The following is a 22278-nucleotide window of genomic DNA, read 5'->3' as shown; positions in this document are numbered from 1 at the left end:
CCTGTAACCAGATGAAAAATAAATAAACTCCTGTCAGACATTCAGGAAACAGGAAACAGCTTCTTCTTTTACCACAAAAAGTGAAGAAGAAGTGATAAAGAAATGTGAATAAATAACATTGTAAAGGGAATAAACCGTGAAACATTTGTTGTTATATTGCTGCTAAAAAATCCACATTTCTCAGTCTTTACGTTTCAGACTGCTGATGCAGGTGGAAGGAAAATCCTTCGTTGCTCACTTATATATCTACAGGTGAGGAGTCAGTCCCTTACAGGTGAGCCGTCAGTCTCTCTGTCCCCTCAGGTGACTTGGTTTGGTTTGGTCTCACTGTATTTGTACAGTGTCTTGAGTTTTTCAGGTGTGTTGAAGTGGACTGCACTTGCACAGATCTTTTCTAGCTTTTCACCCCGACATTCATGCAGCGCTCTGCCCCACATCGATGACACGTCAGGGGCAACTTCAGAGTCTTGCCCACACTTGATCTGGAGGAGAAGCACCGACCGTCTGATCAGTGGACGACGCGCTCTCCCTCCTGAGCCCCGCCCTCTCCCTCCTGAGCCCCGCCCTCTCCCTCCTGAGCCCCGCCCTCTCCCTCCTGAGCCCCGCCCTCTCCATCTTGAAACGAGATAGAAAACTCTGGGAAGACTAACAGAGCCATCCTTTAAAGTCACTCGGTGTGTTTCCATTAACGTGCTTGAAACTGCGAACTTAAAAACACACTAAAAACTCTGTTTTCGTTTGGTGGCGCCCGGTGTATCGTCTCTTTCTGACTTCCCTCCTCCGTCCGTTCTTCGTAAAAACGCCTCACAAATGGTTTTAAAACAGCTGCTCACTGTAGTTTCTATCAAACAAACAAACGATCAAGAGGAAATGTTTTTACTCAGGTTCCCTGCATTCATCTTATTGTCAGTGAATCCCATGAAAAGCCCAGAACCAGAACGTCTCCGTCCTCTGAGCGTGTCCTTTAAGATGGACACAGACACATGGACCAGGAGGAGGCTGTGAAGCTGCTGCTGTGTCTGCGTTTGTTTTCTCACTGTGACGATCAATAAACGTGACATCATGATTGGACATAAAAACCCGTGTTTTTTACAGCGTTTCATTAGCTGCCGTGTCTGCAGGTATTTGTGTGACGTGTTGTCAACTTGTTAGCAGTCGGCTTTAAATGTCGCTGAGCTGTTTCCAGCTGAGGTGATTTATGAACCGTCGCTGACAGAAACAGACGATGTCACGCGGCACAGGCTTAATATGGCGTCATAAAAAGGACATTAAAAATCCACTACCATAATGCCTTGCAGCTATGAATCTGTCATCATAAAGATACAGAAGCGAATGTGACATTTTACTGTTTTGTTTTTTGTTTTTTTTATTTCTCCGGCTCAGTTTGAGATCGTTTGACATCTGGGTGGACTTTACGACGTTTGAGTTGTGGCGTCGAGAGAGAAAGTTCAGAACTTCGACCTCCGGTCACGCTCACACTTAGAGATACACATCAGCTCAGATATGCAGAATGTATGCACACACAGCTGCTGCAGCTTCAATGGAATAGTTCAATGTTTTGGGAAAGACAAGAAGGATCACTCTCATTTTCCCGGCGCACAGCCGGAGCTGGGAAGTGATTATTCCATCTTAAACTTTAAAGCCCCTCTTTCTATGTGAATATTGTTTCTTAATTAGCAATTAGAAAATCCCACTCACTCTCTAATATGCAATAACCAGGCGAATGGTTTTTTAACAATATTAGACATAAATCATTCAGTCATGTACAATATATTTACGGAGCTTCTTAAGTCTTATAGTAAGATTTTTTCTTTATTTAAATCTTGTTCAAACAAGATAATAACTTATGTGAACAAGGTTATGGGACTTTTAGGGGCTACACAACTTTTAAATGTCGATATCATTAAGTTAATAGATGGGCCCCGCTATAGGACATAATGAGATGTATTGTCTGGTCATGCTCGAAAAGTCTGGCCAACACTACAACTTAAAGCTCCTCCAGTGTAAAGGTGTGTGTCCATGTGTAGTGTGATTATAGATCAGCTCTAGCTTCTATATTAATACTGTGAAAGTATCAAAGCCTCAGTCCACAGAGAAATGCACACAGCCTGTATTCAGAAACTGAGCCTTAAAACCAGCCGTCAGGACTTCTGGAACTTTGTGATGTCACAACAAAGCAGTCACCAAGCCCCGCCCACCTGGACCCACCATCCAAACCTTGCAGGATTTGGTTTCTCTGAGTGTTTTTACCTGAAATCTGCTTTATTTTTATTGGATCAGTCAGAAAACAGTCAGCCAATCAGAAGAGAGGCTCAGAGCCTCCTCTCATCTGATTGGCTCACTGACCTGTTGTTACTAGAGCTGCAGAGAGAAGCCTGAGAGAGGAGATGTAAAACTACACTGAGATGGTTTTTGGTTCTTAAAACCACAAATATATCTTCTCATGGATCAACACCTGTCCTGGGTGTCCCTGGTCGGTTGGGTGCAGGGTATCTGTATGTGTTTTTACCTGCAATCTGCTATATTTTTATTGGATCAGTCAGTAGGTGTCACCAATCCAAAGTTTTTTAAATCCCACACAAACAGTCGGGTTTTTTTTTTTAAATATCTCCCCAGCGTCAGGAGACAGAACATCTTCATCTTCATTACACTAAATTATACCACTGGCCTTCATGACTGTTAAATCATAAGTGTGTCTTTACAGCAAGACATAAACTGTGGTAAACAACACATCCCACACTTCACACAGTTAATTATCACCTATAATATTATGGTTTTATTTATTTTATTTTTGGTAATCTCTGGGTGCTGACACTTTGCTTAAAAGAACAATGGATTCGTTATCATGTGAATATTGTTTTCTATCTTATATTCGGGTCAAAAGTCACTGAAGCAGACAAAGATAATTCTCCTAAAACACTGTGACAGAAAGCAGCGATGGTAAATTGTCAGATTTCATTATTCTTTGGTCTGTAAGTGCTCACAGTCAATCCCACCCACTCTCCCATGAAACAACAAGCGAGCGCAATCAGTGCTTGTACAGTCTCACCATGTCCTTTATTCAACCCTTGATATGAAGCAGTTTCAAAATAAAAGCATAGCACTGGGACACAACAGCACAGGAGCAGAGATAGAAGGAGTAGATACAAGGCAATACTGAGTGTTACTTTGAATATTATTCCAAAGTTAAAGTCCAACTGAAATCACAGAAATCATCTTTTTATTAAGCAGTAAAACAAAAAGGTCCTTTAGCCTTAGCGGGGAGGCTAATGTCTGTGTTTGATTGACAGCTGAGCTAGCGAGGAGGGCACTGAGACGATGGAGATATTAAGGCAAGAAAACTGATTCATTTCAGAGGAATCATCACAACTTTGACACACAAATATGTGTCATTTAGCAACTGCAAGCCATCTTAACATACTGAGCTTTGAGAGCGCGGAGAATCCAACATGGAGGAAGCTAGCATAGCTTTTTAGCTGCATGTCACCGTCCAGTTTTATTGAGGCTCCTCTGAGTAAATACTGATCCACAAGAAGGAGGCATGGTGTTTAGAATTTAAGTGTCTATACAACTAAACTGCAAAAGCAAATGTGTTTTGTAAGACGCGTAATTGTCGCCGGATTACGTTTTCTATGAGGATATGTTTTTAATTAACGATACGATATTGAGAACATATTTGTTTTTCAAACAAAATATATGACTGGGCAAAATGCTAAGAACAGGAAAAACACCTGTTATTCACACATTATTAGCAGGTGGTTAGCCTCGGTGCTAACCTTGTAGCTGCAGCAGATAAACAGTCTAAATTAGCTTATTTTATTGTATTTGTAGCAGCTGAATGGATTGTATTTGTGTTGGATTTCTTTTCAAGATATTGATGCTTTCAGAAATTCTCATCATCTCCGAACTGGAGTAACATTAACGTTAGAGGCTAATGTGAGTGTTTTTTTACTAGACTGATGCAGCTAATGCGAACGCCGCATCATAATCAAAGGTTAATAGGCTATAATCCCTAAACTAAGATGGTGAAGCATTAACATTGTCACTGTGAGCATGTTAGCATGCTGGCGTTAGCATTCAGCTCAAAGCACTGCTGTGTCTGCAGCCTCACAGAGCTGCTAGCGTGACTGGACATGTAGCGTACAGAGCAGATCTGTATAGAAAAACGTGCATTTTAGTTTCAGTTGGACTTTAAGACGACAAGCAGTAATATTGTTTAACGTTTAGACTAGTACTGTACAAAAGCTGATTCCAACATCAGTGTTATCTTACATGTGTATACAGTACTGGATGCTTCAGTCGGTCGGCTTTCAAAAGATAAGAAGTGCATTTTCTGAAAAACATGCAGCTGCAAACACTCGGTCTCACACACACACACACACACTCACACACATGTACATACAGTATTCACATACACACACACCAAATCAAATCAGTCCAGAGTGAGGAGGAGGAGGAGCGTCTTCATCAGGGATTCAGCTCCTCGTCAGGTTCAGGTTCAGATACAGTCCGTATTGCTTTGGCAGAAAAGGGTTTGCAGCGTTCATGTTTATTACAAGCAGCAAATAAATCAAAACCTCGGGGTATCTCTTAAAAAGCAGTCAATTTAGCTTTCTCTAACAAATGCTAATGTATTATAAGTTATATTTTTTGCTTGCCTGCTGTACACAGTAACATCATTAACCTTCGACCCACAGAAGACACTTGTAAGGAATCAATTTTAGCAAAAACTTTCAAAACATTCAAATTTCTGCCGCTTATCTGAGTCCAGGCCTGGACACGGATTATAGGACAAAAGGTCCCTGTGCACAGACGTAAGAGGCCCCCCATCCCTCCTACACAGGACCCCCACACTAGAAACATCATTTCTAGTAGTTTTGAGAGTCTCTTTTAAATAGTTTTCCCGGTCTTTGTCGAGCTCTGTGACTGTCAAACAAGAAATGTGAGTCAGCCCAGGGGCCCCCTGACCCCACGGGCCCCTGGGCTGTTTATTGTTATAATAATAATGTCAGTAAATTCACGCACTAAATAAGCAGTAGCAGGACTTATTGTTTGTTTTCTGTCATCCTTCAGCAGTGAAGAAAGGTACTGAATGGAATCGACGTAGTATTAAAAAGGTCTTCAATTTAATTTGGTGAACGCTGTGAAAACACTGCATGAGCTGCAGCCTCAAACACATGCACCGACTCGCTGCATCATTCTCAGTTTAGAAGAGAAGAAAAAAAACATTAAGGGGGGGGGGTGGTGGAAAGATTAAAGAGTGAACAGCTCAGCCTGTGATGCCTCCGAGTATCACATTCACATGTAGACTCTCCATCTTTCATGCAACCTCTGCTGATTTTCAGCTTTCTTGCTCTAGTTTTTTTGTTTCTTTTCCCCAGTGAAGCCTCTGGCCATCACCTTAATGAGCAATTTCCAGAGAGAGGTGTAACATCAAAGGTTCACAGAGACTGGGGAAAACACAGCGAGAATAAAAAAGAAAAAGCTCTACCCATCATAACGTACACGTCCCAAGTCACAGCTTCAGATGGAGGGAGAAACAGAGGGAGGGAAAGCGCGAGAGGCAGAGGCACAGACACGAGAATGCTCACATTTTCCCTGATCTTGTGTTTCTTGAGTGCCTGTGTTATCTCTGATAAAGGACACTTAGTGATATTTGTTCTTTTCCAGTAAGACCCTCAGGCGACTCTCCTCTACTCCCATGCACACACACAAACACGCAAGAAGCACATACACCGCCGTAGCTCTGTTTGTACTTTAAATTACTGAACACAGACCCCGTATCCTCTCGACTTCCGCTTCAAAACATAATCAAATCATTCATCCTCAGAGTCACTGAATATACAATTATACTGTATTCTTAAATAACATTAAAGATAATTGATTCGGCCACTTGACCGTGGCTTTCAGAAGTCTCCGTCTTTGTCAGTGCAGCTCTGACTCAGCTAACAGACAGAAGCACGAGGAGAAGAGAAAATGGATGCAATTTCCTCCTTAATGTACAAGTGTTTATGTCGCGGCTGCAGAAGGTCAATCCCGGTCAAATACACAGAGTACAGAAAGAAAGAAGTCATTTTTGAGAAAGGTCTTTTCTGTCCGGCGGCAGGTCAAAAAATAATTATACTTTCCTCTCTAGAAGAACGTACCCTTGGTGTCCCTGCACAGTATCCTCTTGAAGGCCTTCCTGAAATCCTTGTTGAAGATGGTGTATATGACCGGGTTCAGGCAGGAGTTGCAGTAGCCAATCCAAAAGAAGAATTTGAACAAAGGGTCGGGGATTCTGCACGTCTCCGGGCACACCGCCTGAAGGGAGTAAGAGAAGAAGAAGGGGAACCAGCAGATCACAAACACGCCCATCACCACGGCCAAGACGAAGGTGAACCTCTTCTCCCTGTTCACCATGGCTTTACGGCGGGAAACGGGCGTCCCCTGAATCGGAGGCGTTCCCTCGGATACCAGTTTGGTGCCAGAGGACGTGGCCATGGTGTTTTTGTACCTGCAGGCCAGATTCAGCACCTGAACTTTGAATCCTTTGCCTTGGGGAAGTCCCAACGTTGTCTTGTCGGTTCTCTTCATCTCTCCTTTGACGTCCCCTCTGAGATCTCCTTCCTCGCCGATCTCCAGCTCGGAGCCAGAGCTGGAGGGGTTGTCGGGAAGCCCCTCCCCGCCGTCGTCAGGATGTTTCTGAGACTCTTTGTTGGGAACAGCTGAGAGGATTTGGCTGTCACTTTGGGGAATTGCAGAGGAGGATTTCTGGGCCGGAGCGGCACTTGAACGAGGAGGGTGGTGCTGAGTGTCCTGGCTCGTGGTGCTCTGGGCCGGTTTTCGAAGTGATGACGAGGTGGAATCCGAGCCAGACACTGTGGTCAGGACTTTTTCTTGCTCGACGGCAGCCGAACCTCCTTGATCCCCATTCTGTTGTGACTGCTCGGATAACTTTGGCACAGCCTCACTAGCTGCCACGTTGGCGTTTCTTCCCGCCACCGCTTTCTGCTTCTTCCCAGGCGGGCAGCGAGTGTGCTGCTTAGCGATCTGATAAATCCTCACATACACCAGGATCATTATCACGCAGGGAGCAAAGAACGAGCCGATGGTGGAGTAGAGAATATACCAGCGCTCGTTGTTCAGTTCACAAGTCTCTTCGCCTCCTTCACTCTTGTCCAGGGTGAGAAGAGGCGGGAACGAGATGACGGCAGAGATCAGCCAGACGACGATAATGGCAGCCTTGATGCTCGAGGGGGTGCGCTTGGCGCCGTAGGACACGGGCCGGGAGATCGACAGGTAGCGGTCCAGAGCTATTGCGCACAGGTGCACGATGGAGGAGGTGCAGAAGAGAACATCCAGCGCCAGGTAGATCTCACACCAAATCGAGCTGAACGCCCAGTAGCCCTGCAGCTCGTTCGCCAAAGAGAAGGGAATAATAAGCGTGGCGACCAAAATATCCGCCGCGGCCAGCGACACCAGGAAAAGGTTCTGAGCCCCCTTCAGGGACCGGGACGTCAGTACGGCAATGATGACCAGGATGTTCCCGACGATGGTCATGATCATCATGAAGGTGATGGCAATGGCGAAGGCTGCGGTGGCTTGCGGGGTGTACGGCGAGGTCCTGATGGTGCTCCGGTTGCAGGGTCGGGTGCCGGAGATGAGGCTGATGTTCCTGTAGGGGAGTCCGCCGAGCTCCGACAGGCAGGGAGCATCTGGAGCGGCTGCCATGGCGGTGATGGAGGTGAACTTTATTAACAGTCTCTTACAGAACGTGAGGCGGCAGACGGGCGTCTCGGTGGTAAACCATTGAGAAACAGGATGAGGGTGGGGGGGGGTCAGTCAAGGTGAAGCCATGTGATCTTTACACCACAAAGGAGAGAGACAAGAGAGAGACACACTCGGTCAAGATATGTGTTTTATCAATATGTTGAATCCACCCAACAGCAAATACAGACTTTAAATATCAGATAAATGAAGTGCAAAAAGGAAGATTAAATACAAATACTCAAGTACAGGTGCTTAAGTAAATGCACTCAGCTTCTTCCCACCACTGCTTGTTAATCTACAGAATATTACATATAAACTTAGGAAACACTGACGTTCTTGGTTTGTGACCTTTTACAAAGATCAGTGTCTCGTTGTAGAAACTTAAACATGGTTTCAGTTCAGTAAATGAAATTATAAATAAGGTCTAACAAATCCATGTGGTAGAAGTTTAGTTTTTTCTTCTTTCCTTTCTCATGACTCATCTGACGACCCCTCGCTTTTATCTGGTGACCCTTTGGAGGCGCCCGACTCCGAGATTAGGAACCGCTGGACTGAACAATCTAACGGTACATGAAGTAAAACCTTCAACAGTAAAAAGCTGCTGAGGCGTGGATGACTCAGGATCAGTGATCCGTCACAGGAGACAGTTATGAAGAAGTTTTACTGCTGATCCTAGTCTCTCATTTTGCTGCTGATGCTTCTGCAAGTTAAAATACGAACGCAGGATTTTAACTGAACTCGTGATGGAGTATATTTACATTTCCCTCTATTAATATTTCCTCCACAGCTGTTAATGTCGCAGCCAAGTCTGCAGTAGGGAAGTAAATACGCCGCCTCTTTACAAAGTGCTCGTTGATCTGACCTGTCACTCCCAGAGCTGAGTGGCTGGTTTCCTGGTGATTTCAGACATCACAGTTCACGAGCTGCAGAGCTCCGAGTGAAAGGAAAGGTGTTTGAAACGACACGTTGCAAAGAAAAACACACTGGAGCTGAACCTAGTTGTTCTGAAACAGCAGACGCAGCGTATTGTGTTCCTGCAGGAGGTCAGTGCAAGTGCAAATGTTGATGAATTCATTCATTAATGAATATAATTGAGTTGTTACGTTTCAAATGGGCTTTTCTTGAATTTAGATTTTCATACAGTCATTAGCTGCAGCTCGCGCTACGTGGAAGGAAGGAGATTTAAAAAGACGTTCAAATAGCTTTGAGAAGAATTACTCAGAAAACAGGATCATTGCAAATGATGATGTGACACGGAGCAGCGGTTCCCAATCTGGGGGTCGGGGCTCCCCACGGGGCCCCGAGATAAATCTGAAGGGTCATGAGTCGACCAGAGGGACATGAAAACAAGATGAACATATTAAACACATTTAAGAGTTGGAGAAGGAGACGCTCGCTCTGTGGATGAACCAGAACAAACTGGCTCAGGGTGCGTCAGCGCAGACATGTGAAACCCATCATGCTTCACTGATTATTATTATGCTGATTATCACCCGGTCTGCGTCCACAGCTGCTTTCATCTGGATCGAACAGTCAAAACATGCAAATACACAGAACTGAGGTCAGTCCGTCACAGCGAAGGTCTCTGTTAAAGTTTCCTGTAACTGAATATCCGAACAATTAGCGAAGGCGCGGTCGGAGGCAGCGAGGCGCAGCGGCACAGACCGACGCCGCGCAGCAGTTTCAAGCTTCACAATTAAATGACGACACGTTTGTAATTTAAATATTAAAATATTAAAATAAAACATTAAACTGAGGCTGCAATGTTTCTGCATCATATGAAGTCACATGTAGACGTGGACTTGCACGGTTTTGAAGCTTTGACCGGAGCTCTGTTAATCAGCTCTTCTTCTGTGGTTTAATGGCAGCGGCTGGAGAATCAGCTCCACCTGTTGTTTATCTCCATCAACCAGTCGAACAGAGGAGAGAAACAAGGCTTCGTTTGCCTGTTATCTGCCTGATAGGCTGCTCTGTAAATATGATGAACATTTGCATTGAGTTTGGTTGGACACCTGGATAAATAAAAGTATTCAAAGCAGCTGTTTAGAACTGGAGGGAGAGTTTCTGAGGATCAGGAGAGTCAGATAATTGAAAATGACTTGACTTCTGTTCATGTGTGTTTTCGGGCTCAGCCCAGTGATGCTGAAGAAACTATTACAGGTAAATCTCTTTCAAGATTTCCTTCACTATGACTGAACGAGTCGACGTAGAAATCTTAAGTTCTTTAGTCAGAAACTGGAATCTTTTTAAACGCCTCTGTCCACATCCTCCATCAGATCAAATGTTCTGTGTCTTACTGGTTCCAGCTCTTCCAACTGTTCACTCTTTCTCATGAGATGTAGTTGGAGAACCGAAGCTGCTGCCTTTACGCGCTCATGATATTCTCTAAGCTGTAACTGCTCTTTCTGTTTAACTGACACAGAAGCTGCTGGAATAAGAAGCTGCTCCTCCTTCATATTCTTACATCCCAGTTTGTGTCCAGTGAACACATTGATGCTCAAGATGGAGTCTGTTCATTTCACATGGATCAACACACGAGCTTATTAACACATGAAGGAAACTTTGAGCACAGTGAAATAAAAGCAGAGACAGATCCGCAGATACTTACTGAGACTGAAGCGTCGGTGCGTCATTCCAGCCGACAACTTTAAAAGTTTCTTTTTCTGTCGCCAAGACGCAGAATTTCGCCCAAAGTGTCCGGTGACGAGGCGCGGAGTGTCCGACACACGGTGTGTGCGCTCGGATCCACAGACCGAGCTCTCTCACACAGGAGATCCAGTTACATGAAGCAGGAAGGAGGGGGAACAAATCAAAGCTGAAGTTTTCTCAAGAAGTAGATGATTAAAAAAAAAAAAAAAAAAAGATGAACCGGTGTGAGCTGGAGCAGGCGCGCGCACGGAGCTCCTTACATCCCGGGTCGGTGCAGACAGACTCTTCTCTCAGAGGCAGACGTGGAGAAGTGATGCGGATCTTACCGGATAAACGAGGACGCGCTTCTTTACGCGCAGCCTCCAAAGTGTCCTCGCGCCGGCTCATCCGCGCGCTCCCACAGGACGGTCAGGGTGAAGATCACACACAGTGTGTCCAAATGTAGAGACACGTGAAGAAGAACTCAGACCTTTGACTCACTCAAAGGTTCAATACCACAATATTACAATAGTCTATGAGTCATAACAAATACAAAATATATGATGAAAGAATCAAAAGTAAAAAGGCTCATTATGCTCTGATCATCTGAAACCATTTATCTGTTAACTGATTCATCAATCAGCAGCTGTTCTAATAATCAATTAGTTGTTTCTCAAATTAAAACACCAAACAGTCTCTGGCTTCTCTGAGCAGTCGCTGCTTTTCTTTGTCTGATTGTAGATTCAAATATTTTTGTTGGTTGGACAAAAAAAAAAAAAAAGAAATTGTGACGACGTGTGACCGCTTTGGATTCTGGGAAATTGCGACGGGCGTTATTCTCCTTGAGGCTTGAGACTCCTCTGACTTTAGATAAAAGAGTTTTTCAAACGGCATTTAAAGGAAAAAGACGAAGTGAACTCGCTGAGCAGAACTCCGAACCCTGTTCGTCAAGGTTTGGATGGTGGGTCCAGGTGGGCGGGGCTTGGTGACTGCTTTGTTGTGACATCACAAAGTTCCAGAAGTCCTGACGGCTGGTTTTAAGGCTCAGTTTCTGAATACAGGCTGTGTGCATTTCTCTGTGGACTGAGGCTTTGATACTTTCACAGTATTAATATAGAAGCTAGAGCTGATCTATAATCACACTACACATGGACACACACCTTTACACTGGAGGAGCTTTAAAGTTGAATATGTAATGAGATGTGTCACAGTCGACTGAACAAACCTGTAACACAAACACAGTTTATTCACAAGTTTCTCTCTGGTGTGTAATTGATGCACAGAAAGTCTGAGGATCACCAATTTAAAAGTTTAAAAGTTTAAAATTGAGCAAATTAAACCTGATGGAAAAGTCAGAGGATCAGCAAAGTGACGAGGGTTCATCCTCTGAGGAACACGAACGTTAACACCCTCAAAACTCTCAAGGTCACATGTTTCATTGAATATTTCCATCACAATACAACAAACAAACACACACTCCACAACTAACTGTTTCTGTCTGTTCCATATTCAACACTAAATTTAACACGACAGGTTGAACTAGCTGCACTCCTGTTTCCACTCTTTGCCGTCATGACACCAATTACTGATAATATGAAACATTTATTCATTCATTATTCATCCCTTCAGTGTGTGGGCTTCACGTCCAACACACTAAACAAAACAACATAACACACACACACACACACACACACACACACACACATGTGTCACGATCCAAAAGTCAAGTCAGTGGGAACCATGTTTTATTTATGTCTGAAAGGTGATGACAGTTTTACAGATTCACACTTAAGAGCGTGTGGAGAGGCGGAGTGATCACAGACTAATGCATCACCCAGTCATGTGGAGACTTTTCTAATAGTAACACACACACACACACACACACACACACACACACACACACACACAGAAAAACATTCATCTTCATGTGTGTCCTGTGTATCCGCCCACCGCTCGACCCCTGCGGTCCTCGTGTGCATACATTTCCATTATATCACATATCCACTACAACACAGGCAGCTGCCTGTTATCAAAAATGACAACAACAAAAAAAATAATAAATCCAGTGATCACAGGTTTTTAAAATCCAAACAACGGGAGATGAATGATAAACAGGAAGTGATAGTCTGTTAATCACAGCAGGCTGATTAAAGTCAGTCGTTTGGTCAGATGTGATGCACAAACATGGAAACGGAGTAAAAGAAGAAGAAGACGTGTGGGTGAAGGTGTCTTCCTCCAGTGCCGATCAGAGATAAGATCAGGTATTGATTATAGCTGATCAGCTGGTTCTCATGGGTTAATATTAGCTCCCACACTGAGCTGATTATTGATGATTATTGTCCAGTGAAGCACAGCAGAGAGGGAGGCTGTGAGATAGATGTGACTGTGTCTTTATTCCCTCTTCTTTTCTTTTATTGAGAGAAAAGTTAATCACAAGAGAAAGGAAACAAATCAACTGGGACTTTCATGATTATGTTTTATTGATTAATAATTAAAGTCAGGCAAAAAAAAAAGAGAAAAACCCGCTGTGAATTTATGGGAGGAGAGCTCAGCTGCTCGAGGCGTCTCCACGATCTTCGTGTAAAAAACAAGTAGAATAGTTTGAAAAGAGCCGCAGCACTTTAAAGACTTTACTCAGACAGTCGTGTTCCTGCCGCAGAGCTCAGAGGAAAAACCTTTACATCACATTTACGGCTTCCAGGGGAAAATGATGAAGTTAATACGTCTCATTTTTAGATGATCTGAAAAATCAAACGTGTAAAAAACGACCACAGAACAGCAGAGAGGGAGAAAAGTCTAGAGCTTATTGTACAATAAATATCTTCACTTTAAAGAGCGAAATATCACTTAATAACCTCTCACACTTTATCGTTTTGTAGGTTTAATTTAAAATGGATGAGAGTATTCAGAGCAGCAGTTACAGCTCCATCAGGTCTAAAGGTGTCTGTCCATGTGTGGCTTGATCATAAAGGTCTCATGGTTTGTGACGGACAATTTATGTTGCAGCTCTTGGACTCTTATGTTTCATTTCCTGTTTTATTTTGTGTGTCTCGTGGATGTTTTACTTCCTGTCTTCGTCCTGTTTCCCTGTCTCGTTGAATGTCTGCTCCGCCCTGATGTGTTTCACCTGTGTTCAGTCACCCTCACCTCCCTGTGGTTCTGTGGTTCTGTGGTTCTGTGGTTCTCCTGCTCCAAGTTCCCCGTGTCTTTCCCTTCTATGTTCCCAGTGTTTTTTGGCTTCTCTGTTTTTGCTTCTGTTTTCCTGTCCAGTTCCCAGTGTTTGTCTCGGTGTCGGACTTTTTCGTAAGTGACTTTTCGTTATCAAGAACTCCCTTGTGTTCGCGGCACTAGGTTTTATATCAGTCCACAGAGAAATGCACACAGCCTGTATTCAGAAACTGAGCCTTAAAACCAGCCGTCAGGACTTCTGGAACTTTGTGATGTCACAACAAAGCAGTCACCAAGCCCCGCCCACCTGGACCCACCATCCAAACCTTGCAGGATTTGGTTTCTCTGAGTGTTTTTACCTGAAATCTGCTTTATTTTTATTGGATCACTCAGAAAACAGTCAGCCAATCAGAAGAGAGGCTCAGAGCCTCCTGTCTTCTGATTGGCTCACAGACCTGTTGTTACTAGAGCTGCAGAGAGAAGCCTGAGAGAGGAGATGTAAAACTACACTGAGTAGGTTCAACACTTCAAAATAAAAGTAAAATAAAAACCTTTTAAACAGAGATAAAAGGATATTTCACTGATGAACTAAACAAAGTTTTCAGAGTGAGTCTTTTTTCTGCAGGATTAATGCAGCTCAGTATAAACTGATGCGGTGACTTAATAACACCTGAGCTGATATTTGACATGTGGAGCAGATAACTGAATTTTAAAGCCGAGGAACAGGACGTTGAATAAAAGGTGATACTTGAGCTCTTCCCTCCCTCTTGTCTTTGGTCGGATGCATTAACACACTACAGCAGGGTCAGCTTATCTCCTAAGAGCAGGTAGAAACTCATTTCCAAAGGGGGGGTTTAGTGTTACTGTAGTGTTAACTTCAGATACTGAAAAAGTGCTTCCTGTGCACTGAGTCAGTTTTAAACTTTAAATTCTTCTTCTTCTAAAAAAGAGTTCCCAAACGTGTTGTTTCCTGACCCTGTAAAACCTCTGACAGGAAAACGCTTCAAGATGCTGCTTTCCTTTTATCTCCGCTACCTGCCAAATATTTATCAGCGGCTCAGTTTATTGTCATGCAGGTAGTCTGGCGGAAAATTGCTCTGACATTTACACTTGACATGTTGTATTAAACAACAGTCAAGGCGTGAAGCTAAGAGAACAGACCTGCCCATTACCGAGCGTTCAGGACGACAGAATGAGGACGTCACCTCGAGACGACGTACAGCAGTCGGAGGAGGATGAGGATGTTGTTTATAAACATCTGGATCTTCCTCATCAGTAAACCTGATGCTGAGACTTCAGCTTCCTACACATCTGTATTTACTGCTTTAATGCTGGAGGTGAACCCAGCCTGACTGCGCCTGCTGCTTTGTGATTCTGCTCTGACCTCTGAAAAATCCAAGGAAAAATAAAGAATAAAAGCAAAAGAAAGTAAATACATAAATAAATAAAGCTCTGGCCTGGCGCTGCTGTCCAGGATCTGGCGCCTCTTTGGCCCCCAGGGCCCAACCGGAGAGGCCACAGATTTTTGGTGGCTTGTGGTTTGTGTTTGTTTTCTTTCCCCTAATTGTATTTTTCTACTGCTGTCCATTTTAAACACACACACACACACACACACACACACACATTCTGATCCAGACCTTTACTATGCGTTTTGTTGTATTTGTTGCAGCGTGTCGTGTTTTCATGTTCCTCTCCTGTATTACAGAGACTTCTGGTCAAACGACTGAAAGCTTAAAGCTCATTGATCTGTTGTTTTATGTGATTATGAATCAGGCTATAATTAAATAAAAACACTTGTATTGTATGGTCATATAACCAAACATGCAGATATAATAATATAACTGCACATTTTTCAACATTAATGATTCTAACATTTTTCCCCACATAGTCAAACATTACAAAAACAAAGGTTTTTTTTCTGTAAAAATCTTAATGTGGAGTAAAATTATTTCAGCTTTTCAAGTTTTTCCTAAACCTGGTTTTCTTCTGTTGCAGCTTCCTGTTTTCATTAGTGTGGAAAACGTGAAATGTGTTTCTTTAATTAACCACTGTAACGTTTCAGCTCGTTATAACTCTGATGTCATGAAACATGAAGTGAAGAAAACACCTGGTCTGTATATGTTGGTTTTATTAACAGATGCTCAGTCTAGTCCTGTGGTCCTCTGGTGTTACTCTGCCCCCTGGTGGCAGCGTTCAGGTGGTGCACTGAAGGTGGAGCTGCAGATATAGGTGAGTGACTCTTCTCTGTGTTGGCAGGAGCATCATTCTGGTACTGGTTTCCTGTGTGGGCGGAGCCGAGGGACGCCTTCATACTCTGGATGACCATGTCAATGTTTGAATCCTCCGCCTTCTCAGCATCACTGCTTTCCTTCTCCGTCGACTTCTTAGAGGCGTCTGGTGAAGAGAGGAGGGAAAAGAAGGAGAATGAAGTATCTGACGTCACCACCAGTCAGTTCAATGATCAAATAACCTGCAGAACTAATGATATTCCCATCAGCCTCAGCGCTAATTTGCTAACACACTAAACTGTGATGGTGAACATGGTAAACAACCTGCTAAAACATCAGCATGTTGACACCGTCAGTGAGCTGATATTAGCAATCAGCTCAAAGCACCGCTGTGCCTAAGTCCAGACTCACAGAGCTGCTAGCGGCTAATGCTACTAGCTGCTGATGTATCCTGGAGCCTGCAGCAGATCCCGGCTGCACACCCCCAGATTTAGAGTCTGTCAGTCAGGAGGCAGATGTTTGAGTGCACAGTGCATCAAATATTATCCAACAGCACAAAGGAAATGAAGCTGGATCAAACAGTAAATGGTGGTAGAACAGCTCAGAAAACAAAACATGACTTTTACATCTTTGGAAATTTAATCAACAGCATCATATTTAGATCATATCATTAGCACTATATAATTTCCTGTTCACATAAAACAGTTATGTACAAATCTTCTTAGCTTTTGCAGGAATAATATATATATATATATATATATATATATTTATATATTACATACTGTAAAACAATCAGTATTGACTATGATACACTGCTTCAGTGTTTGTCTCCAGTATTAACCCAATACATTATTGAGCTCCAGCAGTAACTATAACTGTGAACGTACCACAGTTGTAGAGGTGACGAACTCTCTCAACGTCCCTGTTTGTCATTTTGACCCTCTGACCCATCTGCTTCACCTCGGTGTTCGGTACGATGGTGGGCAGACCGTTGGCGGAAAAGAAACCGCTGACACAGAAATAAAAAATAAATAAATAAATGACTGCGACAGAGGAAAAAATTTAAAATGTCTTCACAAGCTTTTTATTTTGCACACTTTACCTTCCGTAGTGCATGATAGAACTGATGTCATAAGGAAGGTCAAAGGTGTTGCCTTCTTGCATTTTGAAGTTTCTCTCCATCCCTGAAACACATCTGTTGTTTTCACTCAGACACAAACGGGACAAACATTCGTCCATGAAACACTGGAGCATTACCTGCCATGATGTTATCAGGAAGGACGGTGATGTACTGCTCGCGGTCTGTCCTCGTGTGCTCGTGGTGGAAGCCCAGAGCGTGAAGAATCTCGTGGGCAACGTTACCCACCATGCACGGGGGCCCGACGAAAACGGGCTGTTCACCGCCGACGAAGCCGACAAATGAAGCACAACTGGAAGACGACGACGAAGAAGAAACACAATGAAGTAAAAATAAAAAACACTGGTCTCCTGTGTGACTTCCTGCTTTGGTGCTGTAATAATTACTACAGCCACTAGAGGTCAGCCAACAACAAAACACAACTATAGATCATGACAGACGACCTATAGGGTCGTTTTTTTACGTCAGCCTCATTAACGTCACCAACTTCAGAGACGTTTTAGAAAGACAGTCTTCAGAGACACTGTCTGATTCCTACACACCCTTTGCTGGCTTTGAAGAGCAGGTAGTTCGTCTCGGTGATTCGGTTGTGGAAAGACACGCAGGTGTGCTCAGACACCATCGCCATAGCAGCGAGGATGTCGCTCGTCCTCCCGGCTGGAAAACAGAAAGTAGAAGCAAAACAAAGACTCCTGTGATCAGACACTGGGATCAGTGATCTGGTTTTATCTTCAAACCCTCGGACTCCTCACCCAACTCTGGACTGATGGCGTACGGGATCTCCTGTGTCGGCCATGTTCTTTCCACTGCGTTCCTGTCAGTCTGCAGGTAAATAAGATTTATCATGTTTTAGTAAGTCTCCAGACAACAGAGGAGGAGCGGGTTGAGGAGCACAGATGGGCTAATGCATATAACCTGCCTGCTGCTCCTCCACAATAAAAGCCTTCCAGCATTAAAGAACAACTGAGAATAAAAAACAAACTTCAAAATTCACAGAATTTAAAATCAGGTTCTTAGTTTAACGAATAACGAGAGTTTCACTCACTGACAGAATCATGTCGCCTTCAATTATGGCGTCATTGCTCATCAGTTCTGTCACAAACACAAAAACAGTATTTATGTAGTTTTTCCTTCTGTTTCTTCTCAGCTCCAGATTAAATTCACAGGTTTTCTCTCTGCGACTGTTGATCGGCTCAAGAATATGTGTGTGATCTGAAGTGGATTTAATGATTTAATAGAGTCAGTTTTCCATGAAATCGCTCAATAAAACCCTCAAAAACTGGACTTGGTTTTTGTTCTGATGAGTTTTGAGTTTGATAACATGACGACATGATGGATTCAAATCGTGTTTCCTTTGATTTCTCCAGTGCAGTGATGATGGTTTTGTGTGGATGACACAAAATATAAACATTCATTCATCATACATGTCTTCAGACTAGATTTCTGGCCTCACCATCTAAAGTCTCTGGGTTAGACTCCATGTAATGCCAGGCTGCGATGAGCCAGTCCTCCTGCAGAGCTGCAACAACACACAGTCTTACATTATAGAAACACGAAAGCTCCTAAATGTCAACACTGATGGATCCACACTCAGATGACAACAGACTATACCTGTGTTGGCGTCTTGTATAGGTCTGGAGTTAACTGGAAAGCAACAGATGAGAGAAAAAACATGGTTTGCTTTTTCCAGAGAGAAAATAAATCAAACAGTCCTACATGATCATTTCTTACCATCTTTAAGATTTACAACAGATAAAAGTGCAGCGAGAAGCAGACGCAGCATGGCTGATCCTCTCAGCTCTGCTCCTTCGTTAGTCACGTTAAGTCAAATCACCTGTGAGCTGCTGCCTCATTTATCCCTGAGGAGCTGAAGTTGCAAGTAATTAAATACATTTATTACACAAAGCTCTTCAGGTCAGTTCTCAGGTACAAGACACATGATGATAGATAATTATGCATCATACTATAAATAAAAGTACATTTTGGAGGTACTTTTATTTATAAATATATACGTACTTAATATATAATGTACTTAAAATATTGAACAGTAACTAAATATATTTACTCAAGAACTGTACTTAAATAAAACCTAAGCTAATGGGTACATTGGTATTGGTGTGTATGTAGCCTACCTGAATTAATATTCATATATCAGATGTGAATGTGTCATATTATATATATTTCATATTTTCTGCAAAGTAATTGTATTAGATAGATAGATAGATAGATAGATAGATAGATAGATAGATAGATAGATAGATAGATAGATAGATAGATAGATAGATGTTGAATTATTTTATTATTTTATTATCATAATGAATTAATTACCCTAATAAATGATTCACAGGCTCAAACTTTTGCACATACCACAATTTGCTGCTGATTTATGTTTTATTTTTTCAGTTTTTCATATTCATGAATAAAATTTAACAGTAACATTTGAAGAAAGTCTAATTCGAAGATCAGTTCAGCTTGTCACCATGCAGACGCTGCAGTAGGTGGCGCTGTGGTTTTCGTCCCGCGAATAAACACAAAGAAGAAGAGTGAATACTTCCGGTAACAATACAAACACATGGGCTGAAAACGTCTCAGGGTAAAGTTCTCCTAACTCACGTTCCTGTTCATTTTAAACTCTTTATTGTGCTGTAGGAAGAAAAATGATTTATAAATACCAGCTGCCTTTTTCTGTTAGCTTAGCGTGCTAGTTGTTCGTTACGAACTAAGGTGACGTTACGAGGTTTAGCTAGCTGCTAGCTTACATGCTAATATTTTTATTTCATTTGTAAAGCAGAAAAACGTCAGTAAAGTTATTGTTAATTATTATAATGTTTCCTAACGATGTGGTGGGAGCTTCATTACTGTGCTATAGTAATGACGTGAGCTCGTTTAGTAAAAGATAGATAAGTTTAATACAGTTGTTTTTAGAAATTTGTCCACTCCCAGCTAAAGTACTTAATGTATTGTGATGATATGACGTGTGTGTGTGTGTGTGTATGTGTGTGTGTGTGTGTGTGTGTGTTGTGTTGTGTTGTGTTGTATGTCTGTGTCTGTCTGTCTGTTGTGTGTGTCTGTCTGTCTGTCTGTCTGTCTGTGTGTTGTGTGTGTTTGTCTGTCTGTCTGTCTGTCTGTGTGTTGTGTGTGTTTGTCTGTCTGTGTGTTGTGTGTGTTTGTCTGTCTGTCTGTCTGTGTGTTTTTGTGTTGTGTGTCTGTCTGTCTGTGTGTTTTTGTGTTGTGTGTCTGTCTGTCTGTCTGTGTGTTGTGTTGTGTGTGTCTGTCTGTGTGTTGTGTTGTGTGTGTCTGTCTGTCTGTCTGTGTGTTTTTGTGTTGTGTGTCTGTCTGTGTGTTGTGTTGTGTTGTGTTGTGTTGTGTTGTGTATATATAGAAGATGCACTGACAGTCAACTGTTCCACCTGTTTCTTCTTCAGTGTGCAGTCATGACGAGGTGGGCGAGAGCCAATAATGTCCATAAACACAAACCAGCAGAGGCCACTCCATGGAGTCAACTCAGAGGAGGAGGAGGAAGAGGAGGAAGAGGAGGACGAGGTCAACAAGGACCTCAGAGGGACCACCTGAGAGGGACTCAGCCCGGCGGATCAGCTGTGAAAAAACCCAACCGTAAGAAGAAGGACTATGCGAGCGAGGACGTGAACGGGTTCCTGGAGTATCTGCAGCAGACCGGACAGCCGCTGCCCAGAGGGGGAGGGAGGGAGGAGGAGCGGGAGCTCAGGGAGGAGGTGGAAGTCGCCCTGAAGAAAGACAGGAGGAGAGAGGACAGAAGGGTCAAGAGACAGAACAACAAGAAGAACAACATGGTGAGTGATTTCAAAACAGATGTTCCAGACATCACATATGGATTATTTGCTAAACCTGCTCAGTGTTTGGTCATCAATGATATTGAGTGATTTAATCAATGAGTGGATCAACAGATAATTAATGTGCAACTATTTTGATAATCAATTAACTCCTTTTATCAAGTAACAATATCAGGCAATCATTCTCTGCTTCGACCGATCGGTGTCAGGCTGTTTCTTCTGTTTTACTCATGAGAATCTGACAAAACGAGACATTTGAAGTTTGATGATGATGATGTTTTAAATTTCTTTATTTCAGGATGTGAATCAGTTTGAGGGAATCAGGGTCTTTATGTGAAATATCTATAGAAAATAATATAATAAAGATGAAGGTTAGAGTGTAACAGCTGATTATCATGTAGAGTTGTTATTTGAATATCCTGTCACACCATTTAAACAACATTCAGGTGGAAACTCTTTCACTGCATTTCTTCACACACCTGTCGTCTACCTGCTGACACATGAGAGGACACTTAAACATACATTTATTTATTTATTGGGCCCTTTAGAGACAGTGAAGATCAGCTGATCACCTTTTTAAAGTTCACATATCAAACTGCTCTCTGACCGTGTCTGTCTGCTGTTTGCTGCTGAGCAGGTAGAGGACAGAGGCTGTCTACAGATGTTTCTCTGAAAACAGCTGGATGAGAGCTGAGAGACGCCAAACCCTCCGTAGAGCCGATTCTTTGTGGCGTCATTATTATGAGGAACCACTTTCACATAGAATTCGTCACATGATAAAAACATATTGATTAGCGCAGCAGTAAGTGCTCGGGACCACAGGTGTGGGTTTTCTGTCACACTGCTCTCACTCTGTTTCTGTCCTTCCCTCCTCAGCTGTGTTTTAACTGCAGGAAGCCCGGCCACGGTCTGGCTGACTGTCCCGAGGCCGACCGAGACGAGGAGATGGGCCGAGGCATCTGCTACCGCTGCGGCTCCACCGAACACGAAATCCACAAGTGTAGAGCTAAAGTGGATCCTGCTCTGGGTGAGGAGGAGGAGGAGGAGGATGAAGGCCACAGACGTCTGTCATAGATTAACATGTGATCCTGCTTTTATAATGTGAACACGTTGTGTCTCTCAGGTGATTACCCGTACGCTAAGTGCTTCATCTGCGGTCAGACCGGACACCTGTCCCGCTCCTGCCCAGATAATCCTAAAGGACTTTACGCACAAGGTACAAACACAGATGTTCACCTCACTGTTTGTACAATAATTCATGTTACACTCCTTTAAATGATGTGTGTGTGTGTGTGTGTGTGTGTGTGCGCGTTCGCAGGAGGAAGCTGTCGTGTCTGTGGGTCAGTGGAACATTTTCAGAAGGACTGTCCGGAGCACCAGGCTGCAAGTGAGTCTCTAGTGTGTGTGTGTGTGTGTGTGTGTGTGTGTGTGTGTGTGTGTGTGTGTGTGTGTGTGTGTGGTAACAATCTGCACGCTCACAGGTCACAGTGTCTAATTTGAACAAATCAGTTTCCACTCGTCATTTGAAATGACTTTGGAACCCCCCCCCCCC

At 43.1% G+C, this 22278-nt stretch overlaps 3 protein-coding genes across 3 annotated transcripts; 1 reads left to right on the top strand and 2 right to left on the bottom strand.

Annotated features, from left to right (window-relative positions):
- Positions 1-3035: 3035 nt before the first annotated feature.
- On the bottom strand, positions 3036-10893 carry LOC111664472 (alpha-2B adrenergic receptor). The gene is made up of 2 exons (XM_087177342.1): positions 10361-10893; positions 3036-7844 (listed from the first exon to the last, which is right to left on the bottom strand). Exon 2 carries the CDS (start codon positions 7711-7713, stop codon positions 6133-6135), a length of 1581 nt encoding a protein of 526 aa, XP_087033468.1. The 5' UTR covers positions 7714-7844; positions 10361-10893; the 3' UTR covers positions 3036-6132.
- A 4765-nt stretch (positions 10894-15658) lies between these two features.
- On the bottom strand, positions 15659-18722 carry LOC111664474 (hatching enzyme 1.2). The gene is made up of 10 exons (XM_023419060.2): positions 18646-18722; positions 18526-18558; positions 18368-18433; positions 17960-18006; positions 17667-17736; positions 17457-17571; positions 17034-17206; positions 16879-16960; positions 16664-16785; positions 15659-15942 (listed from the first exon to the last, which is right to left on the bottom strand). Exons 1-10 carry the CDS (start codon positions 18695-18697, stop codon positions 15695-15697), a joined length of 1008 nt encoding a protein of 335 aa, XP_023274828.1. The 5' UTR covers positions 18698-18722; the 3' UTR covers positions 15659-15694.
- Positions 18723-19448: 726 nt separating this feature from the next.
- zcchc9 (zinc finger, CCHC domain containing 9) lies at positions 19449-22241 on the top strand. Its single transcript, XM_023419043.2, has 5 exons — positions 19449-19507; positions 20340-20726; positions 21603-21753; positions 21850-21942; positions 22045-22241. Exons 2-5 carry the CDS (start codon positions 20349-20351, stop codon positions 22224-22226), a joined length of 804 nt encoding a protein of 267 aa, XP_023274811.2. The 5' UTR covers positions 19449-19507; positions 20340-20348; the 3' UTR covers positions 22227-22241.
- Positions 22242-22278: the final 37 nt, after the last annotated feature.

The sequence above is a fragment of the Seriola lalandi genome, unplaced genomic scaffold (genome assembly GCF_002814215.2).
Source record: "Seriola lalandi dorsalis isolate HSWRI2012SDOR001 ecotype SW California unplaced genomic scaffold, Sedor1 jcf7180002054590, whole genome shotgun sequence".
Lineage (NCBI taxonomy): Eukaryota > Metazoa > Chordata > Actinopteri > Carangiformes > Carangidae > Seriola > Seriola lalandi.
Note: the sequence above shows the minus strand (reverse complement) of the source record. Positions and strands in the feature narration are given on the sequence as shown.